General features: G+C 42.4%; 2 protein-coding genes across 3 annotated transcripts in view; both read right to left on the minus strand.

Moving 5' to 3' along the window:
* Window positions 1-1034: 1034 nt before the first annotated feature.
* Window positions 1035-9623, minus strand: GJD4 (gap junction protein delta 4). 2 transcript variants are annotated; one of them, XM_081834623.1, is made up of 2 exons: window positions 6741-9623; window positions 1035-4401 (listed from the first exon to the last, which is right to left on the minus strand). In XM_081834623.1, exons 1-2 carry the CDS (start codon window positions 6802-6804, stop codon window positions 3224-3226), a joined length of 1242 nt encoding a protein of 413 aa, XP_081690749.1. In that variant the 5' UTR covers window positions 6805-9623; the 3' UTR covers window positions 1035-3223. The 2 variants fall into 2 exon arrangements, with proteins under 2 accessions (XP_081690749.1, XP_081690750.1); XM_081834624.1 differs by lacking the exon at window positions 6741-9623 and adding an exon at window positions 5068-5926.
* A 1734-nt stretch (window positions 9624-11357) lies between these two features.
* CCNY (cyclin Y) overlaps window positions 11358-20771 on the minus strand; it is a 109823-nt gene continuing 100409 nt past the window's right edge. The window contains exons 8-10 of the mRNA XM_081834527.1: window positions 17677-17843; window positions 15748-15910; window positions 11358-14804 (exon numbers count right to left, since the gene is read on the minus strand). Of these exons, the coding sequence (XP_081690653.1) occupies window positions 14688-14804; window positions 15748-15910; window positions 17677-17843 (447 nt within the window). The 3' untranslated portion in view covers window positions 11358-14687. The remainder of the gene's footprint in view (window positions 14805-15747; window positions 15911-17676; window positions 17844-20771) is intronic.

Below are 20771 nucleotides of genomic sequence, written 5' to 3' on the forward strand. Positions count from 1 at the left end.
AACCAATATCCTACCCCATCTGGCTTCAGAGAAAGTTGCCTATATGGTGTTGCATGAGCAAGAAGTATCCTAATGTTTTCCCTTCCATGGAATAAGAGAACAAAACTTTGCACCATGCCCTCTGCTGGTAAAAAGGATGAAATTCATAAATATCTAGTAAAAGTGATTCAACTGAAAGGAAATGTATCTTCGGGCCAGTTAGCTATGATAATTAACCAGTTTTTGTTTTATTTTGAATCTATGTAGAGAATTTATATTTTAGGGATTATTATCCTACTCCAGTAAGAACATTCGGAATAGTAACACATAAACGCAAGATGTGTAAAATATTAGCAATATTATTGCTCATCCATAACCTGATGAAATGAAAACCTATTCTTGGTTTTAGAGGTAACAGTAACTCTCAAAGAGGTTTAAAAAATGTACAAACCTACTCACCCAATACACTACAAGACAAATATCTCACACTGATGTTTTAAAACCGTGAATTAATTGTGGTGCATTTCAACCCAATACCAGATTAGCAAAGCGTAAGCGGGTCACAGCTCCTACCTACCTTCCCTGGTAACCCTCTACCAAAACCCAAGTTCAGTCTTGAAACCACACTTGTCTGAAAAAAAAGGCAGTAGCTAAAATGATTAATAAGAGAACAGGAAAGAGAAGGGAAATAAAAGAAAATCAAATTGGGCAGAATGAAATAGCCTCCCCATTTCATTCACAGGAAATTCATCTAGATTTTCTGGAAGAGTTTTGATTACTGTCTTCCATTATAAGCAAGGCATCCTTTCACAGCCTGGTCTATCAAACTCATCCTAAAACACTGGGCAGTTTGCAATGCTGTAGAATTTATCAAGGCCAACTTTTGTATGCATCCAGTTGTCAACGAAGCAAGAAGATGTTCAACAACTTCTACTCTGCTAAGATATCTGCTAGTTCTTAGGGTGGGCAACATGGAGGTAAAGGGTCGCATCCAGTACTAGCCATACAAAGTGTAGACCCTTTGAAATTAAACAAGTACTGACTTATTTGGTTTAAATCTTACACTCTTCCAGTTCTTATAGAGAGCAGTATGTCGATCACATGATTGTACTAAAGGGGAGATTTCATTTTAATAGCACAGACAGGCCTGCAATTGCACTTCTAGCAAACTTTGGGGAGAAATGGATCAGAAGCAAAGCTTTCCAAAATTCCAGTAAGAGGAAAAATAGATAGGGCTGAGTTATCAGAATAATCCCACTCCACAGCTATATATTTCTGTTAATGTTGGACATCATGCAACCAAACCAACTGTCATGATGCAGGTTTGGGAGATATATGTTGCCATTTGGAGCACTGAAATCCCATCTCTGACCATTAGACATTTTATACCAACCTTAAATTTTGAATTTTTCGGCAGGCATTGCCCCCACACTTTCAAGCATATGTTTCACAAATGCTGAAGACTAGATGCTTTCTCTTTCAAATATGAAAGCTGACGTTTGGAGCAATCCGTATTCTGTACTGATCTACTACATTCTGTGCACTTTTACAGAACACGCGCTTTTCAAGATGAATTATTCTTTTTTAAAAATACAAAGTGGTATGTCTTCTGACACCTAAGTGATTCCAGAATGAGTGAAGAAATGTTATGTTTTATGTTGTGAACTGCCCTGATACCTGCGGGTGAAGGGCAGTGTATAAATTTAATAAATAATTATTATTATTATTTTAAAAAGAAATCTGAAATTGTGAGTGTCAAAATATTCAGGAAATGAATGAAATATTTGTCAATTCACATGTTGTACACATATTTTAATGGTTAATGAGCAATATCGAAGGGACAAAAACAAATGTGGGACATTTCCTCTCTCCCCCAACAACTTTCCTTTTGTAGCTGCTGCCATGTATGCACTTCTAAATTGGTCAAAAGCTGAAAATAAAAGGACTGCTACTAAGCATTCAAAAGGTACTGCTTCCAATAACTTCTCTGCAACTAAGCCAAAAGGCATGCAAGTTCCAACAGAGGAATCAAGGCATCCTGGGACCCCCCCATCCTCACCCCCTCCTTGAAAATGAATGGGCCCTTTTTAAAACCAGTTTCTTGAACAAGGGGAATCCAAGCTATGCGACTCCACGATCCAAGTCTTGGTGCGTGGATTTGCTTTAAATATATATATATATATAAATACAGACATAACTCATGCTACGTCCACTTCATGTTATGTTCTTTCAGGTTACGTCCCGCGGCGACCCAGAAGTACCGGAAAGGGTTAATTCCAGGTTTCGTTGCTTGCGCAGGCGCAGATGAGCAAAATGGCGTCACGCACATGCGCAGAAGCGGCGAATTGCAACCTGTGTGTGCGCAGATGTGCCTCTGCGGGTTGCGTTCTTTTCACGTTGCGAATGGGCCTCTGGAATGGATCCCGTTCGCAACCAGAGGTACCACAGTATTCTATTTCTGCTATTCAGAGGAGGAGATGCAAAAGAGAGAGCTAGGCAGAGCAGTAAAGACCACAGAAATTCTTGTTTGGAGTTCTGAGAATTCAACAGATATTTCAATCTGCATTTTAGAGCTTATCTTGTGATCATTAAGTCCAGAAACATGTTGGGTTTTTTTTGTAAAACACACAAGCCAATAGTCTCAGAGTCCTGAATTTTGCCTCAAAAATGCACATTCATTCATTCTTAACAGGGGCTCTCCCTTTTATGATTACCTCCTCACCTCTACTTTGGGTCCCCATCAGCACCACTCTCCCATCCATGCATTGGGAGAAAGATCTGACGATGGGAGCCCCATCAACAATGCACAGGTTCCCTGTGTGATTCTGTACCCCAACTGCACAGGGTTCTAAATCGCATGAGGAGCCTGTCTGCACAGAGCAGGATCCACTCCTCAGATCTTCTTCCCAATGCAGAGTGGGTAGCCAGTTGATGGAGGGGCCACATCCAGCAACCAGAGCCTTGCTGCCCCCACCCATCCAATTGCAAACATGTAGGAAGATTTAGTTATTTCCCCTTTTGCTTTAGCTACTCTGTGCTTGTGGCCAAAATGTATAAATAAGCACCTCCAGATGTAGCATGCATGTACACTTCATTAGTGAGTCTCCCTAGTAAAAGAAAACAAACCATCTAGCTGCATGCACAGAATGGCAAAACGTATATTCAACCAAGGAGCCTATTCCTACACTGTTCTTTAGATTGGCAGTATTTGGTAGTAGTTTTTCTGCCACTCTATTCTGACATTTTACACCCATTCAGATTTTTTTGATCTGGAGCAGCCAGCACTGCTGCAGACAGATTGGACATCCGAAGCCTTTCTCTCAAGGGAAGAATAATGAACCGAGGGCTTGTGGCTACTTGCAGGCGAATGGGCTCCATAACGACACCCATCCAGGGTTTTAAAAACCAATGCTCCTTTGAGAACGCCTGGCGGCTGCTCGAATCTCGATTGCTCACAGGAGATCTCTGGCTGCTCACTGTCATGGAAAGATACCCCTTTGCCCTCTTGGTGGGCAGCTCCAACACACGATTTGTTACTACTGTTGCTGCTGTTGAGGTTAGGGCCATTTTTTTGCTGAGGATTGAACACAGCTTGAAAGGAGCACACTTCCTTCACCTCTCGGCCAAGCAAACAGTTGCTACAGTTGTCAATGACGGCTGTGTTGCCTTGGCTCCCCAGCAAATCGTTGCTTAGCTTGTCCCCTTGGTGCAGCAAGCCAGGACTGCATTTCTCTCCGGCCGTGAAACTTTCTGACAGCAGCTTCCTTCTCCGATTCCTCACAGCGTTGGTTCGGAAGGCAAAGCCCAGGTCAACAAGGCTGAGGAAGAATGAGAGGCTGCTGAGCCCCCAGATGAAAAGCATCATAATGGATTTTTCTGTGGGCCTGGAGATGTAGCAGTCCACGTAACTCGAACAAGGGGATTGGTTACAGGAGAAACGTCTTGGAACAAAGAATCCAAAGAGGTAATAGTGCCCCACTCCAAAGCTGGCCTCTGTCAATATTCTCAGAAGAAGGTGAACTTCATACGCCCTGGAAAAATCAGGAACAGCCATTTCGTTTCCTGTATAGGCGACTCTGCTCCTTTTCCCTTTGGACGATTTCTTTGTGACTTTGCCGCTCGCCGAAGGTTTGATCTCTTTGTAGCGACGGTAGGCTGCGGAATGTGCCTTCACAACCTGCCTGCACACTTTGTGCAATACGTAGACGCCAAATATGGCGTAAGGGAGCAAGACGGACACGGTCTGAATGAGCCAGAAGCGAAAGTGGGACACTGGAGCAAAAATGTCGTAACACACATTGGAGCACCCTGGCTGTAAAGTGTTGCAGACAAAGCGTTCCTGCTCGTCTTGGTAGAGAGGGTAGGCTGCTAAGAATATCACCATAAACCTCAGCAGGATCACAAGAGTTAACCAAATCTTCCCTAGAAAGGAAGAACAAAGGTAGACATGTCATCGCTAAAAGAGTTGTGTCGTATTGTAGAATCCCTGCATATTTTTTACCCTGGTTGGCAACCACACACATACACACACACACCAGCTTCACCAATTGGCTCACTCATACACCAGCCAACCAGCAGGCAAGAGGGTAAATTACGGTTGCCATATTTCAAAAAGTGAACACAAAAGTTGTTGAGGTGTTGTTGTTGTTTTTTGAGAATTTAAGTTTTGAGCTATTTTTAAGGAAATTCGCCAAAATCTAGACTTCTGACATGAGTTGCCATACATCCGGATTTCCCTGGAGATTTAAGAGATTTCCGACTGGACACTGTTTCCGACTGCCGTATTCCAGCTATGTCTGGGAAATTCCAGATGTATGGTAACCCTACTCTAGATATTCCATGCATACAGCAACAGAGGGCTTTGGTTAAGAGTTCACCCCTGACACTCAGCTGATCACATCCATTTATCTCTGTTGTCATGTATATGGGAGCCAACAGCTGAGATGCACAGACTTGAGCCCCACGTTGGGCAAAAGATCCCTGCATTGCAGGGGTTGAACCTGATTATCCTCACAGACCCTCCCAACTCCATGATTCTATGATAAATTCTATGATGATAAATTCTGTGAAGACTCTGTTGCTGCTCACATTGGGAACGGGGGGATGTGAAAGGGTTTTCACTCGTATCTTGACTCGCATGGCAGAAAGTGGCTGAGGTGCATAATGTAGAAATCCTTGAGAAACAAAATGAAGATCGGAGATTATCAGCCTTCCACAACCTAACCGACTGAAAACATTGTCAGACTACAACATGCTGTGTCCTCATTAGCCTGTGTTCTGTCCACCCCAGCACCCACTTTAATGTTCTTTTCAGAAGGTTTTTCAATACCTCAGCAAAACTTGGGGTTCTTTTGAGCCTCCTGCAGTTCCTCCAGCATCTCATGGATGGACCACTTTGGCTATCTGGGGTGCAGCACTCAGATAACAGAGTTTGCTATTATTAAAGACGATTTGAGGATTTCTCCTAAGGTGCACCTGGCAACATTTCTCAGGAGACGCTTCCCAATTTTGAAGCATAGGTGGTTGCTCTACCTCAGGTGAACATTTGAGAGAAGCTTTTTCCCCTTCCCCTTTTTTTAAATAAAGCATAGGAACAGAAGTAGCTGCCTTATGCTGAATGAGAGCATTGGTTCATCTAGCTCAGTATGGTTCACACTGACTGGCAGAAGCTCTCTGGGGTTCTTTCTTAGCCCCGAGATGCTGGGGATTGAACCTGGGACATCCTGCATGTAAAGCAGACGCCCTACCATTGAGCTATGGCCTTTTGCCCAAAGACTTGGAAGTTCTGCACAGACAGAAACCAGAGGGTCATCAAGCCCAACTTTTCATCACAAGAGAAGAGAAATGGAGACGGAGGAAATGCAAAGCTTTTGGTATGCACTCTTAGTACTGTTCTTGCTTTCTTGTTTGCTACCTTGAGGGTGGAGCCCCATTTGCTGGGAGAGAAAAAAAATCAGGGGGGAAAGATATAGCATAAATACATAATTTAAAAAAAACACATCGGTTTGGGAACACAAGGCATCTCAGCTCTAGAGAGAGCCAATTCTAGAATGCCTTGAACCCATTAAGAGCTTAGCAATGACCTTCATTAATTTATTTACTCCAAATTGCTGCCGGCAATATGAGTAGAAACACCCACAGAAATCACTCTCACCAAGAGGACTGACAGAATCAAGTTTTTCGATCAGTGCAAAGTTAAGGGGGGAACCAGATGTACACATGCTAGCTATTGGCCTCAAAAATCAAACAGAGGACTCAGTGAGAACTTGGTTCAGCAATTGCCCATCAAATTACTTCAAGCCTCCTTATTTCCATCTGGGATCTGCACTGTTGAAATGATTGCTTAATAAAAGTGTAACTAGGCTATCTTGCAAGGCATAATAAGTTCATGCTCTTGCATCTACATTTGTCTTCATGTGCTATTTTTCTAGAAAAAGAGGTGTTCTCCTATAATGGCATTGGTGCCCATCTGAGAGGTGCTGGAACTGAGTTCCAGTGAGTTCCAGCTGAAAAAAGCCCTGAAACAACTAATGAGAAAGACCAAAAACGGCCCTAAATTTAAATAAAGGATAGACGTCAAACAGCAATATCAAGCAAATTTTTCATTTACAAGCAAATGTTATTAAAATGCAAATGAGTGAATTCTAGAAACAAGCAAAAATACACACGCACAAAACAAAAACCAGGACACAGTTTCCAGGAACTGGGTGCCAACCCTGAACAAAAATTAAAATGTGGGTTTTTGTTTTTTTAATACTCACCAATAATCGTCACATTGTAGCTGACAGCAATGATTAAAAAGCCGACTGAATCCCAACATTCCATGTTTGAACTCAGTTGCAGGGATCCCCCACTTACTGAAGGAATACGAAAAAATTGAGCATTTTCAAAAACCACGGCGATCTAAACGGAGAGGGCAAAAAACATTCGAGAGCCGGCCAGGAACAGGAGTAACAAAATCCTCTGCAGAGAGAAAGGAGCCTTCCTTAGGAGACCCAGCTAAATACCACAACTTCACAGTCCTATTGATTGCTCTTACCTCTGCCCCGACAACTGCAAGAAGACAAAAGGCAACAGGAATTATCTCTGCCATTGTCGGCTATTCTTACTCTCCCGGGGCATTCCAGCCTCCTGAAATTGCTGGGATAGTTCAGTGGTGAAAGAGAAATCAAGCAGTGGAAGAAATAATAGAAGCGGCTTTGTTTCTCCCCCGACCAGTGATAAAAATGGATAAAGTGAGGAAAGAGTATACTGAAACATCAAGTGTTATGTCTGCAAATGGCATTTTTCTCTACAGCAGCGCCATATGAAACGAGAAATAAAATCCAGCTTCCAAAAGATGGTCACACGGTAGCGTCACCAACGGAAATCAGTGGTGTCTCTGCACATTCCTATTTCACTCTCCTCAGTAAATGAACAGGAAATTTATTCCTGTGGGACAACAAAGCCCTGAACTTGGGGACATGAAACCTGCCTTGCTCCCTCAGTGTTGGGCGGCCTGGTCTTTAAAAGCACGAACGCTGAGAGGTGGCGGCAAAAGTGTGTCTGTGCGGAATGCCTTCCGCAGAGGTGCTCATAATATACAGTATCTCCTTCCTCACACATTCCGCCCCTCAAAGGAAATTAATGGGAGAGGTATATAAAATTATACATGGCACGGAGATATAATAAAACTTGGTGGGTCAGCCAAATAAAACTGAATTTCAGAAGGTTCAGGTCAGACAAAAGGAAATATTTATTCACTCACACTGTGCCTAGTTACAACTACGGCTGTGGTGGACACCACATTGGAAGGCGATTTTAGCAGGGGATTACTACATTTATGGATGATAAGGCTTGTCAATGCCCACTAGTCATGGTGGCTTATATATTACCTCAAGTATTAGGGGCAGTGTGGCAGTCCCTGTGAAACACGAATGGAAGAGAGATGTTGCACTCACATCCTGCTTATCGACTTTCCATAGATAACCGATTGACAGAGTTGGCCCTACCATTAGGCAAAGTGAGGCAATCGCCTCTGGCGGTAGATGGAGGTGGCAGGGTCAGCACTCCCCAACTGTTTGCACCATCTGAACGGTGTCTCCTCAGAAGTATGCCCTACTGAATTCAACTGAACAGACGCCCAGATATGTGGGGCTAGGATTGCAGCCTCCATCATACTTAAAAGAGCAGATCCAATAAAACCATTTCAGTGGGATCTAGTCTACGTAGGACTAAGTCAGGATACAACTTGCCACATACATATTTCAATGGTTTTACACCTGTATTATTTACTAAGTTCTAGCTGAGGGAGTTTACTTTTAACCTATTTTTATTTACATGTCCTCTGTTGCCGTATATGTCCAAATCTCTGGTCTGTGACCGTAATAAATCGATTCAGCCTGTCACCTTAATACAAACACACCCAGCTCTGGGAGTTGTTTGGGTGAAAGACAGTTCAGAATTTGGAAGAAAAAAAGAATATTACGAAATTGATAACAAAGCCTGTGTTAGGTGCTGTTCTTACCCCATCTTGCACATTATATTTCCTTACGGCTGGCAAGGAGAATCTCCAGCCCACAGACCTAATCCGGATAACCATGCCTCTTACTCCAGTCCCTGGCACTCCCATGGCCCATTTCCTGCAAACCACACTACTTCTCCCTCACCTCGTCCCCATCCTGTGCCAGCAAGACAGCCATACAGGAAGAAAAGAGTGGTTCACTTTCTATCCTGTCTATCTGCCAGCTCACCGCATTTCTGTGCTGGCCTCGGAGGAAGAGACTTTCCTTCCTTTGTAGTCAGGGCTGATATCAAGTGAGCTGCCACAGAAGGAACGATCAGTCCTTCTTCCACCATCCCACTTGTCTGAATGGAACTGCTGGCCTAGGCTATGAGACTGTAGTTTTATGGCATTTCTCCATGCAGTAACTAGAGGAGGGTACCCAAGCACATTGCTGCTTTGCGGCATTCACCAAGCGTTTATTATTTTGGTGATGGGGGGGTCCTTGTAGGTGCATTATTAAAGTTGCTTTAAAAATATATATATAAGTCACCACTGCAGAGTTAAAATAAGAATCCTTTACAGATTCTTGGGCTTCTCCAGTGACCGTGTTAAAAGACAAAGCTCAAATCTGTTTATTCAGTTACTGAATGAAGATACTGTTTTGTGTGTGCTTCACCGCCTCCAGCCATTTGAGAAAGAGAGATGGTGGCAAGATGGGCCGCTGGATTTTGGCAAGAAAAAGTGATATCCACAAACAGAAGCTGCATTTCAACTAGGGCACAGAGACCAAAGCGACGATAATGAACTGATGCTATGAAACAGGTTTACTTACCTATAATTTTGCCTGTTCTCTTTTAGTAGCCACACACACAGGACTGCGAGTGTGTGGATCGTGGCAAAGAAACAACCAACGCTTTGAGAGGCATTCTTTGTCCTTCCCCTGTTGCAGAAAGCAACAAACACCTTTCCCCTTAATTCTTTTTTGACGTTCTTAGGAGGCTGCATAGAGACCACATTAAGGATACGAAAACACAGAGATCGGGGGCCACCCTACTCTTCATGTTGCTTATCCATCTTCCAGCGGTGCCAAAAGGAAACTCTGGGAATGCAGGATTTAAAACTGTGTTCAAAATCTATCTACTCTTTCAGGTTGAAGGAAAGGGGAGCAAAAGGTGAGATAGGCAGGGCCCCCCCCACCCCCAATTTCTAGACCAAGGATGACAACTCCAATGGAGACGTGGGAAGAGAGGGAGACGATTCTGTAGTCACAAGTGCTGGAGAAGGCCTGTTCTCCACAGTAATTTTCACTATTCTGCATCATTTATTCTGGGTTTGGTAGTCATGGGCAGGAGCTAAAAGTCCCCCCTCCAACCACTGGACATTTTATTCAGCCTCCTCTCTTGCTGCTGAGATTTCAGCAGGCTTTCCCTATACCAGGGGTCAGCAAACTTTTTAAGCAGGGGGCCAGTCCACTGTCCCTCAGACCTTGTAGGGAGCCGAACTATATTTTGAGGGGGAAATGAACAAATTCCTATGCCCCACAAATAATCCAGCATTTTAAATAAAAAGACACATTCTACTCATGTAAAAACACAGAGATTCCAGGACTGTCCGTGGGCCAGATTTAGAAGGTGATTGGGCCGGATCCGGCCCCTGGGCCTTAGTTTGCCTACCCATGCTCTATACCTTTGCAAGCATTTTTTTTTCTTATCTATAAAAGGGAAATACCACAATACCACATGCTAAGCTTCCACCAAGACCAACACCAGCTCCGCCAAGACCACGTGTTAAACAATGGTGCCACTTTGGGGCAGAAGACCAGGGTCCCAATCAGGAGAATGGACAGGGGGTGCCAAATGCACCAGAACTAGCTGAACTCATTTTGAAGTAAGCAAGGTAATGCAATAATAATAATAATAATAATAATAATAATAATAATAATAATAAATTTTATTTATATCCCGCCCTCCCCAGCTGAAGCCGGGCTCAGGGCGGCTAACAACACCAAAACAGTGCAACATTATAAAAACATTATAAAAGTTAATTAAAATCCAAATTGATGGCAACCATAAACTAAAGTTTTGTAAATATTGACTTTACTATCTAAAGAGCTCTATCTGCCCAGTAAAACCAACAAGTGCAGAGTCTACAATTATCTAAATGCACTGCTGTTTGCCAATGCTTCTTTGCAAAGCAATGTCCTTTTAGATCAGTTCTGCTTATAGCTGGAGCAGTGTGATGCTTAGAATATTGGACTAGGATCTGGGAGGCTAGGGTTCAAATCGCAACTCAACCTTGGTTCAGTCAGTTTCCTTCAGTCTAGCCTACCTCATTGGATTGTCATGGGGATAAAATAGACAGAGGAAGAAGTGAGCTTCTTGGAAGAAAGGTGGGATGTAAATAGAATAATAAACAGATCAAGTTTATGAGTGCATAATGGGGTTTGCTTTTTGCGATAGGGGTACACCTTTGTAATCACTGCAGTGAATCAGCTTGAAAACACAGGGCAAATTTAACAAGCCAGAATTTTTCAGCAGTTTTTAGCACCCTTTGATGAAAGGGAAACAGATCTCGTAGGAACAGTAAACTTTACGGAATCATCCAGAGAAGAACCCTAAAAAATAGTAATGCTGGAGTACTGCAAAAATGTAAAATTAACAAAAGTAAAAATAAAACCCACATTTAACAGATTTTGTTTTGTTTTTTAATTTTTAGTGCAAGAAACATAACCAAGTTAAATCACAGAATCAGTACTAATTGAAGAATATGGAAAATTCTCCTATACAGAGGTAGAATCCAGTGCACAAGGCTAAAACGATATCCAATATAGTCTAAACAAGACTGAGCCAGGTTTTACGGAATCCACTTGAAATTTTACAATAAATAGACTATACAATCTTTAAAGTTGTTTAATAAATTTCACAAAATTATAGTAGATGCATTGAGAACTTTACATAATGCAAACCTTGCTCTCTTTCTGATCTTCCCTTACACCAGCCTTCCCCAACCTGTTGCCCTCAAGATGTTTTAGATTACAACTCTCGCTGGTCCAAACCAGTCGTAGTCCAATGCATTCGGAGGGACTTGGTTGGGGAAGGCTGTCCTATACCCACTGCAAACTGTGCTTGCTAGAAAGTCAACCAACCAGCCCCAAAATGTTCTGCAGACTGTTGATAAAACAACTCCATGTACAATCACACTTCTATTGGGAGAGGCACCGTAACCCAATTCTAACAAAAGCTGGCCTTTTTCACTCTCTCTCTTCTCTTTTCTTTAAAGATTTTTTAAATTTGAAACATTCTAGTCAAGGAAAAGGAAAAGGCAAAAGGGGGACCCTCAAAACTTGATAAAATCGAAATTTCGCTATATTGGCACAGTAATAAAAATAGTAGCAACAACAATAGCAAAGTAATGAGAATTAAACTGATTGGGGAACATAGATGGGCAAAACCTTCATGTCATGTAATACATGTTAGTAGAAAACTCTACTTAGTTATTAGCAATTTAACCTCATCAGTGTGTGTTACCCTTTTAAGGCAGATAGCATAATCAAGGACACAGTTGTCTGATAAAAACCTTTAATGCTCTGGGGTCATAAGCATATTTAGGGAACACAGAGGGAGCATCATTCTGCGTTCTTGATTCGGCACTGTGGAACCAAGCTAGTAGCATGGTAAGTGTCTTAGGGAAGGGAAGGGAACCTGGGGCTCTTCTAATATTGTACTACAACTCCCATAATCCCTGACCATGCTGGTTGAGGCTGGTGGGAGTTGCGAGTCCACCATCTGGAGGACCACAGATTCCCTACTCCTGTCCTAAGAAAACCAAAGTCTTCTGCCTACGCAGGACTGGGGAGCTGGGTATGTAGGTGATAAGAGCCTCCACTGTAGGCCTGCTGGGAACCAGCATGTCTAAGCCACCCTAACTTGCACTCCTTAGTCAAGATCCCCAGACGGAAACATGAATTCACACGAGAGAATTAAGCGCTTTCTGTTTCTTATGCAGCAGCTCACAGCAGTAGGGAGCAGTTGTTCGGTTGCCTCTTTAGTAACAGGAGCTGTCGCAGAAGAAATCGAGAAAAAACTTTCAGGTGTGCAGACATACCTCCTCTTTGGCATCCCTTAGGGATTGGAAGCAAAGAGCTTCCCATAATCAGAGCCGCATGGATGTGCTCTTGTCACATGAAACAGTTGGGTTGGAAATGTCAAGTGAACAATTCCTAATAGGGGTTTTAAGGCTCAATGAGACCAGATGAAGAAATGTGTAAAGGCATGTCTCCTGCAAGAGATGACACTGAAGCTAATGGTAGTAGCTCAGGATGATAGCTTGTCCTGCACAACACCCAAGGGGAGTGGGTGCAAGTGCACATCTGGAAAAGGAGTTTCTGCAGAAGATGCTCTGGTGGAATGTGGTGTGTATGGTTTCACTCGAGTAGTGCATGTAGAGCAAGTGCCACACATCGAAGACGAGGCCTCGTCTATTTTGCTGTGGCTTGCACAGGAGAATTTGTGGAGCTTCAAGATCACAGAACTTACTGTACAACTGATTTTGGTTTTTGTTTGTCTTATGCATCGTAAAATGGCATCCTTCTCAAAATGTGCAAAATAATTCATAGATGCTTATATAGAGCACAAGGCTTTTCCCCCTTTCCTTTTTTTTCAGAGATAACGTGATTTGCTTTATATCAAAAAGGTATTCAACTCGTTTATCCCATTAAAGTAAAGAAGGGTGGGAACCAGTAGTAACAACAACAGAAGTACAATAGAATCAACAAAGCAACAAAATTTTCTTCACAGTTTGCATTTTGTTTAAATTTCTAGAAGCACCTACACTGAAAAATGCATTTTAACGGTTTTTATTCTGAAATCTAACCTGTGACAAAACACTTGGTAAAATTAATATAGATTTCTTCTTCTCTTCCTCCTCCCTCTTCTTCCATGGACCCTTTTCCACTAGAACAAAAACTCTTTTTTTCATTTTTTTTTTCTATTTTATAAAAACAGAGATTGGTTTCCATTTAAAGTAAACATATAAAAAACTTGAGGCTATTGCTTGCAACATTGAACCAGGAAGTGAAGGAAATCATCTCTCTCTGCCATACAAAAGAAGATTCTCTCTCTTTCTCTCCCACTTTCTCTCTCACTTAATCTCTGCTAAATCTCTAAATGCAGTGAAAAAACTTGCAAACAAAAAAAGGACTACTGCCTCCAATGCAAATTTCACCTCCTTGGCCCAAGTTCCACTCTCACCTGGATCCTTCCAACAACCATAACTTTATAGTAAGGAAAAATAAAACTATCCCAAAGAACATAGGAAGGCACATGCAGCCACATATACTATGAAGCAGCCAGTATCCAAGATGCAACCTGTGGGAACGCACCACGGACACGGTCGCTATAAATTAAAAAAAGAAAGAATTCCAAACAATCACCTGATCTTCTTTTTTTTTTGTATACTTTTGGTTCAGCACTAGAAATCAAGTCAAATTTTGTTTTTTCAAAAAATACAATAAAGGCATACGAGAAACAAAATATGCATAATAATTAAGGGGGAGAAAAGGCTAATAAAACAGCTTATGAAGGGAAGCCTAGTGGATGGAGTAGGATGGAGGCGAGGGGAGAGAAGAAAACAACCGATGGCGTCTGGTTCGGAGGCTTGTGCTACAGTAGATACTGCCTTCTTCATACTTGCTGCTTTGCAGAAGCAGGAAAAGCGAATCCCAGACAAACAGCAAGGGAGGAATGAAAAAAGATATAAAACCCAGAAAACCAATGGAAAACACTGAAGAGAAAGTGAAATACTTTCAAAATCCTCTCTCATAGTGCTTCTTCCAAGCCGATCTTGTGGTGCGTTTTTAAAATTCCCATGCTATTGTCTCTGCTGAGGATCTTTTTCTTTTTAATAACACACACACTTGCTTTTCTGTTCTTCCAAGCATATGTATGTAGTTTGCCTTTTCCTCACGTAAAAAAGGACAAATCTGCAGCAAAACAACAGAACCAGCTTTCTTCCAAAGTTCTTCCCGATGTACTGACGTCTCTCTCCTGTCCGTATATTTATTCTTGTGTGCTACGCAATGGGGGAGGCACTGTAAAGGCAGATCTAAAAACAAGAATAAGGAGAAGGGGGGGGGAAAAGAACGAGGAGGAAAAATAACAACCCCCTCCCTCCCAAAGTTGATGATAGAAACAGTATTTCTGAGGACTATCCAAGACTTCAAACATTAGGAGATAATCGCAGGTGACCACCTAACTACAGTCAGATTGTCCGAACTGACTGACCGTTTCTTTGCTGATTTCCTGAAGTCCTTATACTTGTCTTCACACAAGCGGGAGATGGCCTGTAGGGAGATGGGCAAGGGAGAAAGGTCAGAGACGTGAAATAGCCTAGTACAGACTGCTCCGACTGGCAGTAGCTCTCTAAGGCTTCAGGAAGAGGAAAGTCTTTCCCATCCTCTGCGTTCTACCTGACCCTTTTAACTAGAAATACCAGGGGCTAGACCTGGGCTTTGCTTTCCCCAAAAAACTGGAGATGCCATGGCTTTACTTTGGGGCCTTCTGCTTGCAAGCCCATGCTCTGCCACCTAAGCTATGACCCCTCCATCTTTCTTTGTAATCCAAGCCTGGCGAAGTTGAGACCCTAGCAATCCAAAAACAGCCTGTCTGCCATGCAGCCCACCCAGGTGCTCACTAACCCCCTTCCTGTTCCATTACTCCAATTTTGTAGCCCATCCAGATAGGAGGAGGAGTTTGGATTTGATATCCCGCTTTATCACTACCCGAAGGAGTCTCAAAGCGGCTAACATTCTCCTTTCCCTTCCTCCCCCGCAACAAACACTCTGTGAGGTGAGTGGGGCTGAGAGACTTCAGAGAAGTGTAACTAGCCCAAGGTCACCCAGCAGCTGCCTGTGGAGGAGCGGAGACGCGAACCCGGTTCCCCAGATTACGAGACTACCGCTCTTAACCACTACACCACACCGGCTCTGGTGGTTAGCAATGGCAATGATCCCTCTCTCTCCCAACTTTGTGACATCCCAACTTTGCTCTTTCATTTATCTTGCTATTGTACAGTATGTCACTGTTGTAAATTGATTGTTCTGTTTGTTGTGTGTACACACACACACACACACACACACACACACACACACACACACCTTAAAGCCTACACTCAAGGTTTTCTAGTGGGCTTACACCTTGTTTGAAATTTTTCAGAGAGTGCACAATAAAAGGTCAGCTTGCCACATCCACAAGGTGCTTGCGATGGGAGGAGATCAAGGGTCTCACCTCAAGTTTATATGCCCTGTCCCTGCTGAGCGGCTCCAATGGAAAGCTCAGGTTATTTGCTTCTGCCAGGGATCGCAAATCAAAATAATACTTGGCATAAACACTGGAGGGAACATTAATGTTGAACTGCAACAACTCAAGAAACTGGCGTTCCAACTCATTCCTGCAAAATAAATAGCAAGGCACGTTTTAAACTCTTGACCCGAAGGACAATAATTTACTTTGTCTTATAACAGGCTGACGCCAGAGAAAGAAAACGTATTTTAAGCTTGTCACAGACATCTCATGGGAACCTGAGCTATCTTCAGCCCAGGCAGTTTGGGGACAGTTTCTCCTCCCCACCCACCCAAATGTTCAGGTTCAACAAAAGGTTGTCATACGTAAGCTTTTATCTCATGTTTGTTAATGGACTATCAAGCATTCATTTCCATTGCATGCTTGTGGCTCACTTCCCAGCAATGGCCAAGTATGAAATTTAACAGCAGATGCTCAGTCGTCAATACTACAAAAAAAAAAAAAATTGTATTAGATCAGTCATGTGCTTCAGTTGCTTGTGATTTACTTGGTCAGACAAGTTCCAGCACATTTTGACTTGTATAAGGAATTTTGGACTGTAACAGGACTACACAATATAATCTGTAGGGGAATCAAATTCTCTTTGTTTTATGAGCTTTTAAATAGGGCTTTTTGTATACTGTTGAATTTCATTCCAAAGCAGCATCTGTTCCTCAAGCTAACACACATAAATATAAACAAGCTCAGATCGACTTTCCCCATTTTTGATGTACCTGTGTAGGAAACTCCAATGCTTCACAATGGAAGAAGAGGTATAACCAGAACACCCTGAGGCAAAGGGAGTGTAAGCCAAGGAACTATCCTACTTTGATGAAGTCTGAAAGCCGCTCCTTCACTTGCCTGCTCTGCTCTCTTCCTCTTTCATGCGTTTGACTAAAGCTTCCCTTCCTTCTTACTCTGTAAAACTAACCCATGTCTTCTTGAAAGTTGCAAAGATTTTAGAATTCTGCTTGATTTCTGTTTAGGTACACCAAGGTACATCAAGCGTGAGCAATTGCACCCACATAAAGCAGACCATAAAGAAAACCACTCTGCAATGTGTTAGACTGCCATCATTCAAGCCTGCAGTGAAGCATAACTAGAATAAGACTATCAATGGCTACCAGCCAGCATGGCTATCATCTACTGTCCAAGGTAGCATTCTTCCAAATACCAGTTCTTATGCAGCAACGGGAGCTCACCCCATCACGGGGATTTGAACTGCTGTGACGGGGTGAGCTCCCGTTGCTCGGTCCCTGCTCCTGCCAACCTAGCAGTTCGAAAGCACGTCAAAGTGCAAGTAGATAAATAGGTACCGCTCTGGCGGGAAGGTAAACAGCGTTTCCGTGCGCTGCTCTGGTTCGCCAGAAGCAGCTTAGTCATGCTGGCCACATGACCCGGAAGCTGTACGCCGGCTCCCTCAGCCAATAAAGCAAGATGAGCACCACAACCCCAGAGTTGGCCACGACTGGACCTAATGGTCAGAGGTCCCTTTACCTTTACGGAGTGGTAGTTCTATTAGCCGTTGTGAGAATGCCAATAGTTAAGACAGAAGACCCATCTAACTGGGTTGAATCCAAGTTAAATTAGTTGAACTTACTTCTCTTTGAAAAATCAGCGGGACTTAAGTTATGGCTAACCTCCCATTGATTTAAATGACACCTAATCTCAACTAATTTAGTCTAGCTCCAACCTTGTTTATTTATCTGTTGCGTTTATTTCTCTACCAAATAGCTCCAAAAGTGGTGTGCAATGCAAGATGGATCATCATAATAAATTTAAACAACAACAATTTATTTATTTATTTTAAAAAGGCAAAATAATGGTCAGTTCTATTGTACGTTATGGGGACAACAGAAAGAACAGTGAACTCACATGTCCTCAACGGTGATATCTTTCAGAATCTGACAGTAGTCCACATTCCACACGGCCTGGTCGTCCCAAACTTTTGATGCCAGTAGAATTGCACCCAGCACAATTCGCTTCCAGTTTGCTGGACATATATCTATCTCCGCGTAAGTTAAAAGTCTTTCAAGATATACCTGAAAAGACACAGAATTTTCATTCGTTCATTCATAGCACTTTACGAATAACAGGTGTGACACATCCCTACCCCAAGGGGGCTTACAATCTAAAAACAGACAAAAGGAAAACAACAGAAGATGGGCGGGGAGGAGAGAGATGGGTAGGCAGGGCAGGCAAGGGTTTATTTAATTTTAAAAATGCACAATGTGTTTCATTTAAACATGCTGTGGCTTAATAATGATGAGGAAGATAGTGATCTCAAAGTTGGCCCAAGTTATTGGTAGAGAGAAGGACTGGCCAAATCCAGTTCTTCACCTCTGGATTATGCTCTAGAGATTCATAAGTATATATCTATTGCCACTGGAATTTTCCCTCTCCCACCAGCTGCACATATAGTACCTTGAAACACAATCCTATGAAATTAATTTCCTCCATTCTCCTTGTGATTACTTGTTCCATATGGCCCAAAATACCAGATTGCTGGTACTCTGTCAGCATCACTTTACTGCCACATAATTGTTCCCTAGAGACTTGTCTTCCCTACATTTCAAAAGCTTCCTATACTTTCCTGATACAACATTCATGGGTCCATATTCAAGAAAAACCACAGCAATTTAGCCTCCCTTTACTGCTGGTATTTTCAGACTCCTGCAGAGAGACAGCTTTCATCAGTACTGGTATGGTAATACAGCTTCAGGAGTCATAGGTAAAAATCAAGGTAACTTCAAGCATTGCATTTTCAAATCCAAGCCATCTAAGTAAGTGGGGAAATAGTATTCTGAAGTATTTAGCCACACGAGAGTTTAGCATAGACAGGACTGTTTGGAGGACAACCATGAATTAAACAGGGCAATGTAGATCAGCGAAAGGCACCAGAAGTGCCTTGCCACTTAACACAGGTTAGGTTCCCACTTAACACAGAAACCGAACACAGGTACCAGATGCAAAGTTAGGCTAGAACCCTGACTTGCCCTAACCATGGTTAAAACTGCTGGCAATGGTTAACTTCCCAGCAGGGGAAATTAGTATTCTGGAAGAGAGATAAGCCCAAAGGGAGCACATGATCTCTTCAGCTGCTTGCAAATGTAACCGTGATTAAAACAATCATCAGTGTTATTTATTTAGGAGACCACTGTAAGCAGATGAAAACATCAGCAGGATTCTAATCGCACTTGTAACAAATGTGATGGATAAAATAGACAGATATAAAATATAGATTATGATATAATATGCAGTTGGAAACGCTGACATTAGGACCCACAGAGGGGATGGGGGGAAGTCGCGAAATTAAGAGAAATCTCTGTACAGTGGTACCTCTGGATGCGAACGGGATCTGTTCCGCAGCCCCGTTCGCATCCTGAAGCGAACGTAACATGCGACTGCACATCTGCGCATGCGCTGGTCGCGTTTTGCCGCTTCCACGCATACATGTGACGTCATTTTGAGCGTCTGTGCATGCGCAAGTGGCGAAACCCGGAAGTAACGCGTTCCGTTACTTCCGGGTTGCCGCAGAGCGCAACCTGAAAATATTGAAGCTACTTCAACCCGAGGTACGACTGTATATGGAAATGTAATTGGTTTTGTTATACATTTATACTTGAAAAATCAAATAAAAATGATTTCAATATATATATATATATAATAAAACAATCATCAGTGTCATATCTGCCTTGGCCTCTACAACTGGCAACATCAGATGCACTCAATTAAAACTTTATATCCTATATCAGAGGAAGCAATATTTCTAGCGGTTCTGGTGCAAAACAAGTAATTCCAGGTGTTCCTGCAGTATGCATCATCCTCCACTTCAGAAATATGTGTGTTATTATTTACGCACCCACTTCACACCCATCTTTGTGTTATCTAATAGTAACTGCCTCTTGGCCAAGGTTGCTAGAACGCTAGGTGTATACACCTAATGACTATTTCCATTGGGGGGGGGTGTTTGCTGTTTGATGCTTAGGAAAGAGGTTTCAAGAAATAGAGCTTCTTCTCCAAGCAAGCAATAGTCAATGTCTCCAGGGAGCGGTTTTTGCAGGCTTCAGGGTCTGAATCCTATCCACTAAACTCAACCAATGTTATCAGGGGGAAATTCAGTATGTACGTCAGCAAATTGCACTCCAAAAGCAGTATTCACGAGCCTGCTCTTCATGCTTCATTGCAGACTGCCCTAGTGAGCATTCCACTATCAAATATCCTCATATAAAAACACCTTATTTAAAGATGTCCTAATTGAGCTTAGTCAGCTGTGGTTTGTAGATATTAAACATCTGAGGCAACAAAAATACTGCTTATGGGCTTCTCATTGGCATCTAGTTGGCCACAGTGAAAATAGAATGTTGGGCCAGATGGACCTTTGGTCTGATCCTGCACGGCTCCTCTTAGGGTTTTATGGCAGGCAGAGTAAGAAGTCACTTCTATGTTTTCCCCCCAGAGCTAATTTTCCACTTAATCTATGCTCAACATTGCATGTTGAGTGAATGGTGTTGCTAGTATTCTAATGCATGGCTCTTGCCACTCGCTTATATTACTGCTCCTGGCCCATTGTAATGGAGTCACAGGATACACCAAGACACTATTTTAACAGGATTATCTGTTCACTCAGAAGCAAGGCCCAACTCTGTTCAAAAAACCTAACTCCCAGGTATAGTAAATGCACATAGAATTTCATATATCTCAAGCCTTTCTCCCACCTGTTATATATGGGTTTGTTTCCAAAGATATACATATATTGCTGTACACCACCCTGATATTTTGTGAGATGGTGGTATAGAAATATTCTTATAAACAGATAAACGTAGTTCAAAAAGTAAAAACAAAAAACCTAGCTTTATGACTGCGTTTTAGTTTTAAAAAACCCCAAAAGCATTTCAGTCAGCAATTTGAAAAATAAAATTCATAACATTCAATTAATGTTCATTAAGGCTTTTAATGCATGTGGGATC

This window comes from Podarcis erhardii (assembly GCF_964252035.2).
Source record: "Podarcis erhardii genome assembly, chromosome: 12".
NCBI classification, from domain to species: Eukaryota; Metazoa; Chordata; class Lepidosauria; order Squamata; family Lacertidae; genus Podarcis; species Podarcis erhardii.

What these genes read in the sequence shown, in the direction of transcription:
- GJD4 (XM_081834623.1), bottom strand. Translation starts at nt 6,804, where the DNA reads ATGGAATGTTGGGATTCAGTCGGCTTTTTAATCATTGCTGTCAGCTAC. An exon ending in CTACAATGTGACGATTATTG is followed by an intron (nt 4,402 to 6,740) that starts GTGAGTATTAAA and finishes CTTCCTTTCTAG; the next exon opens with GGAAGATTTGGTTAACTCTT.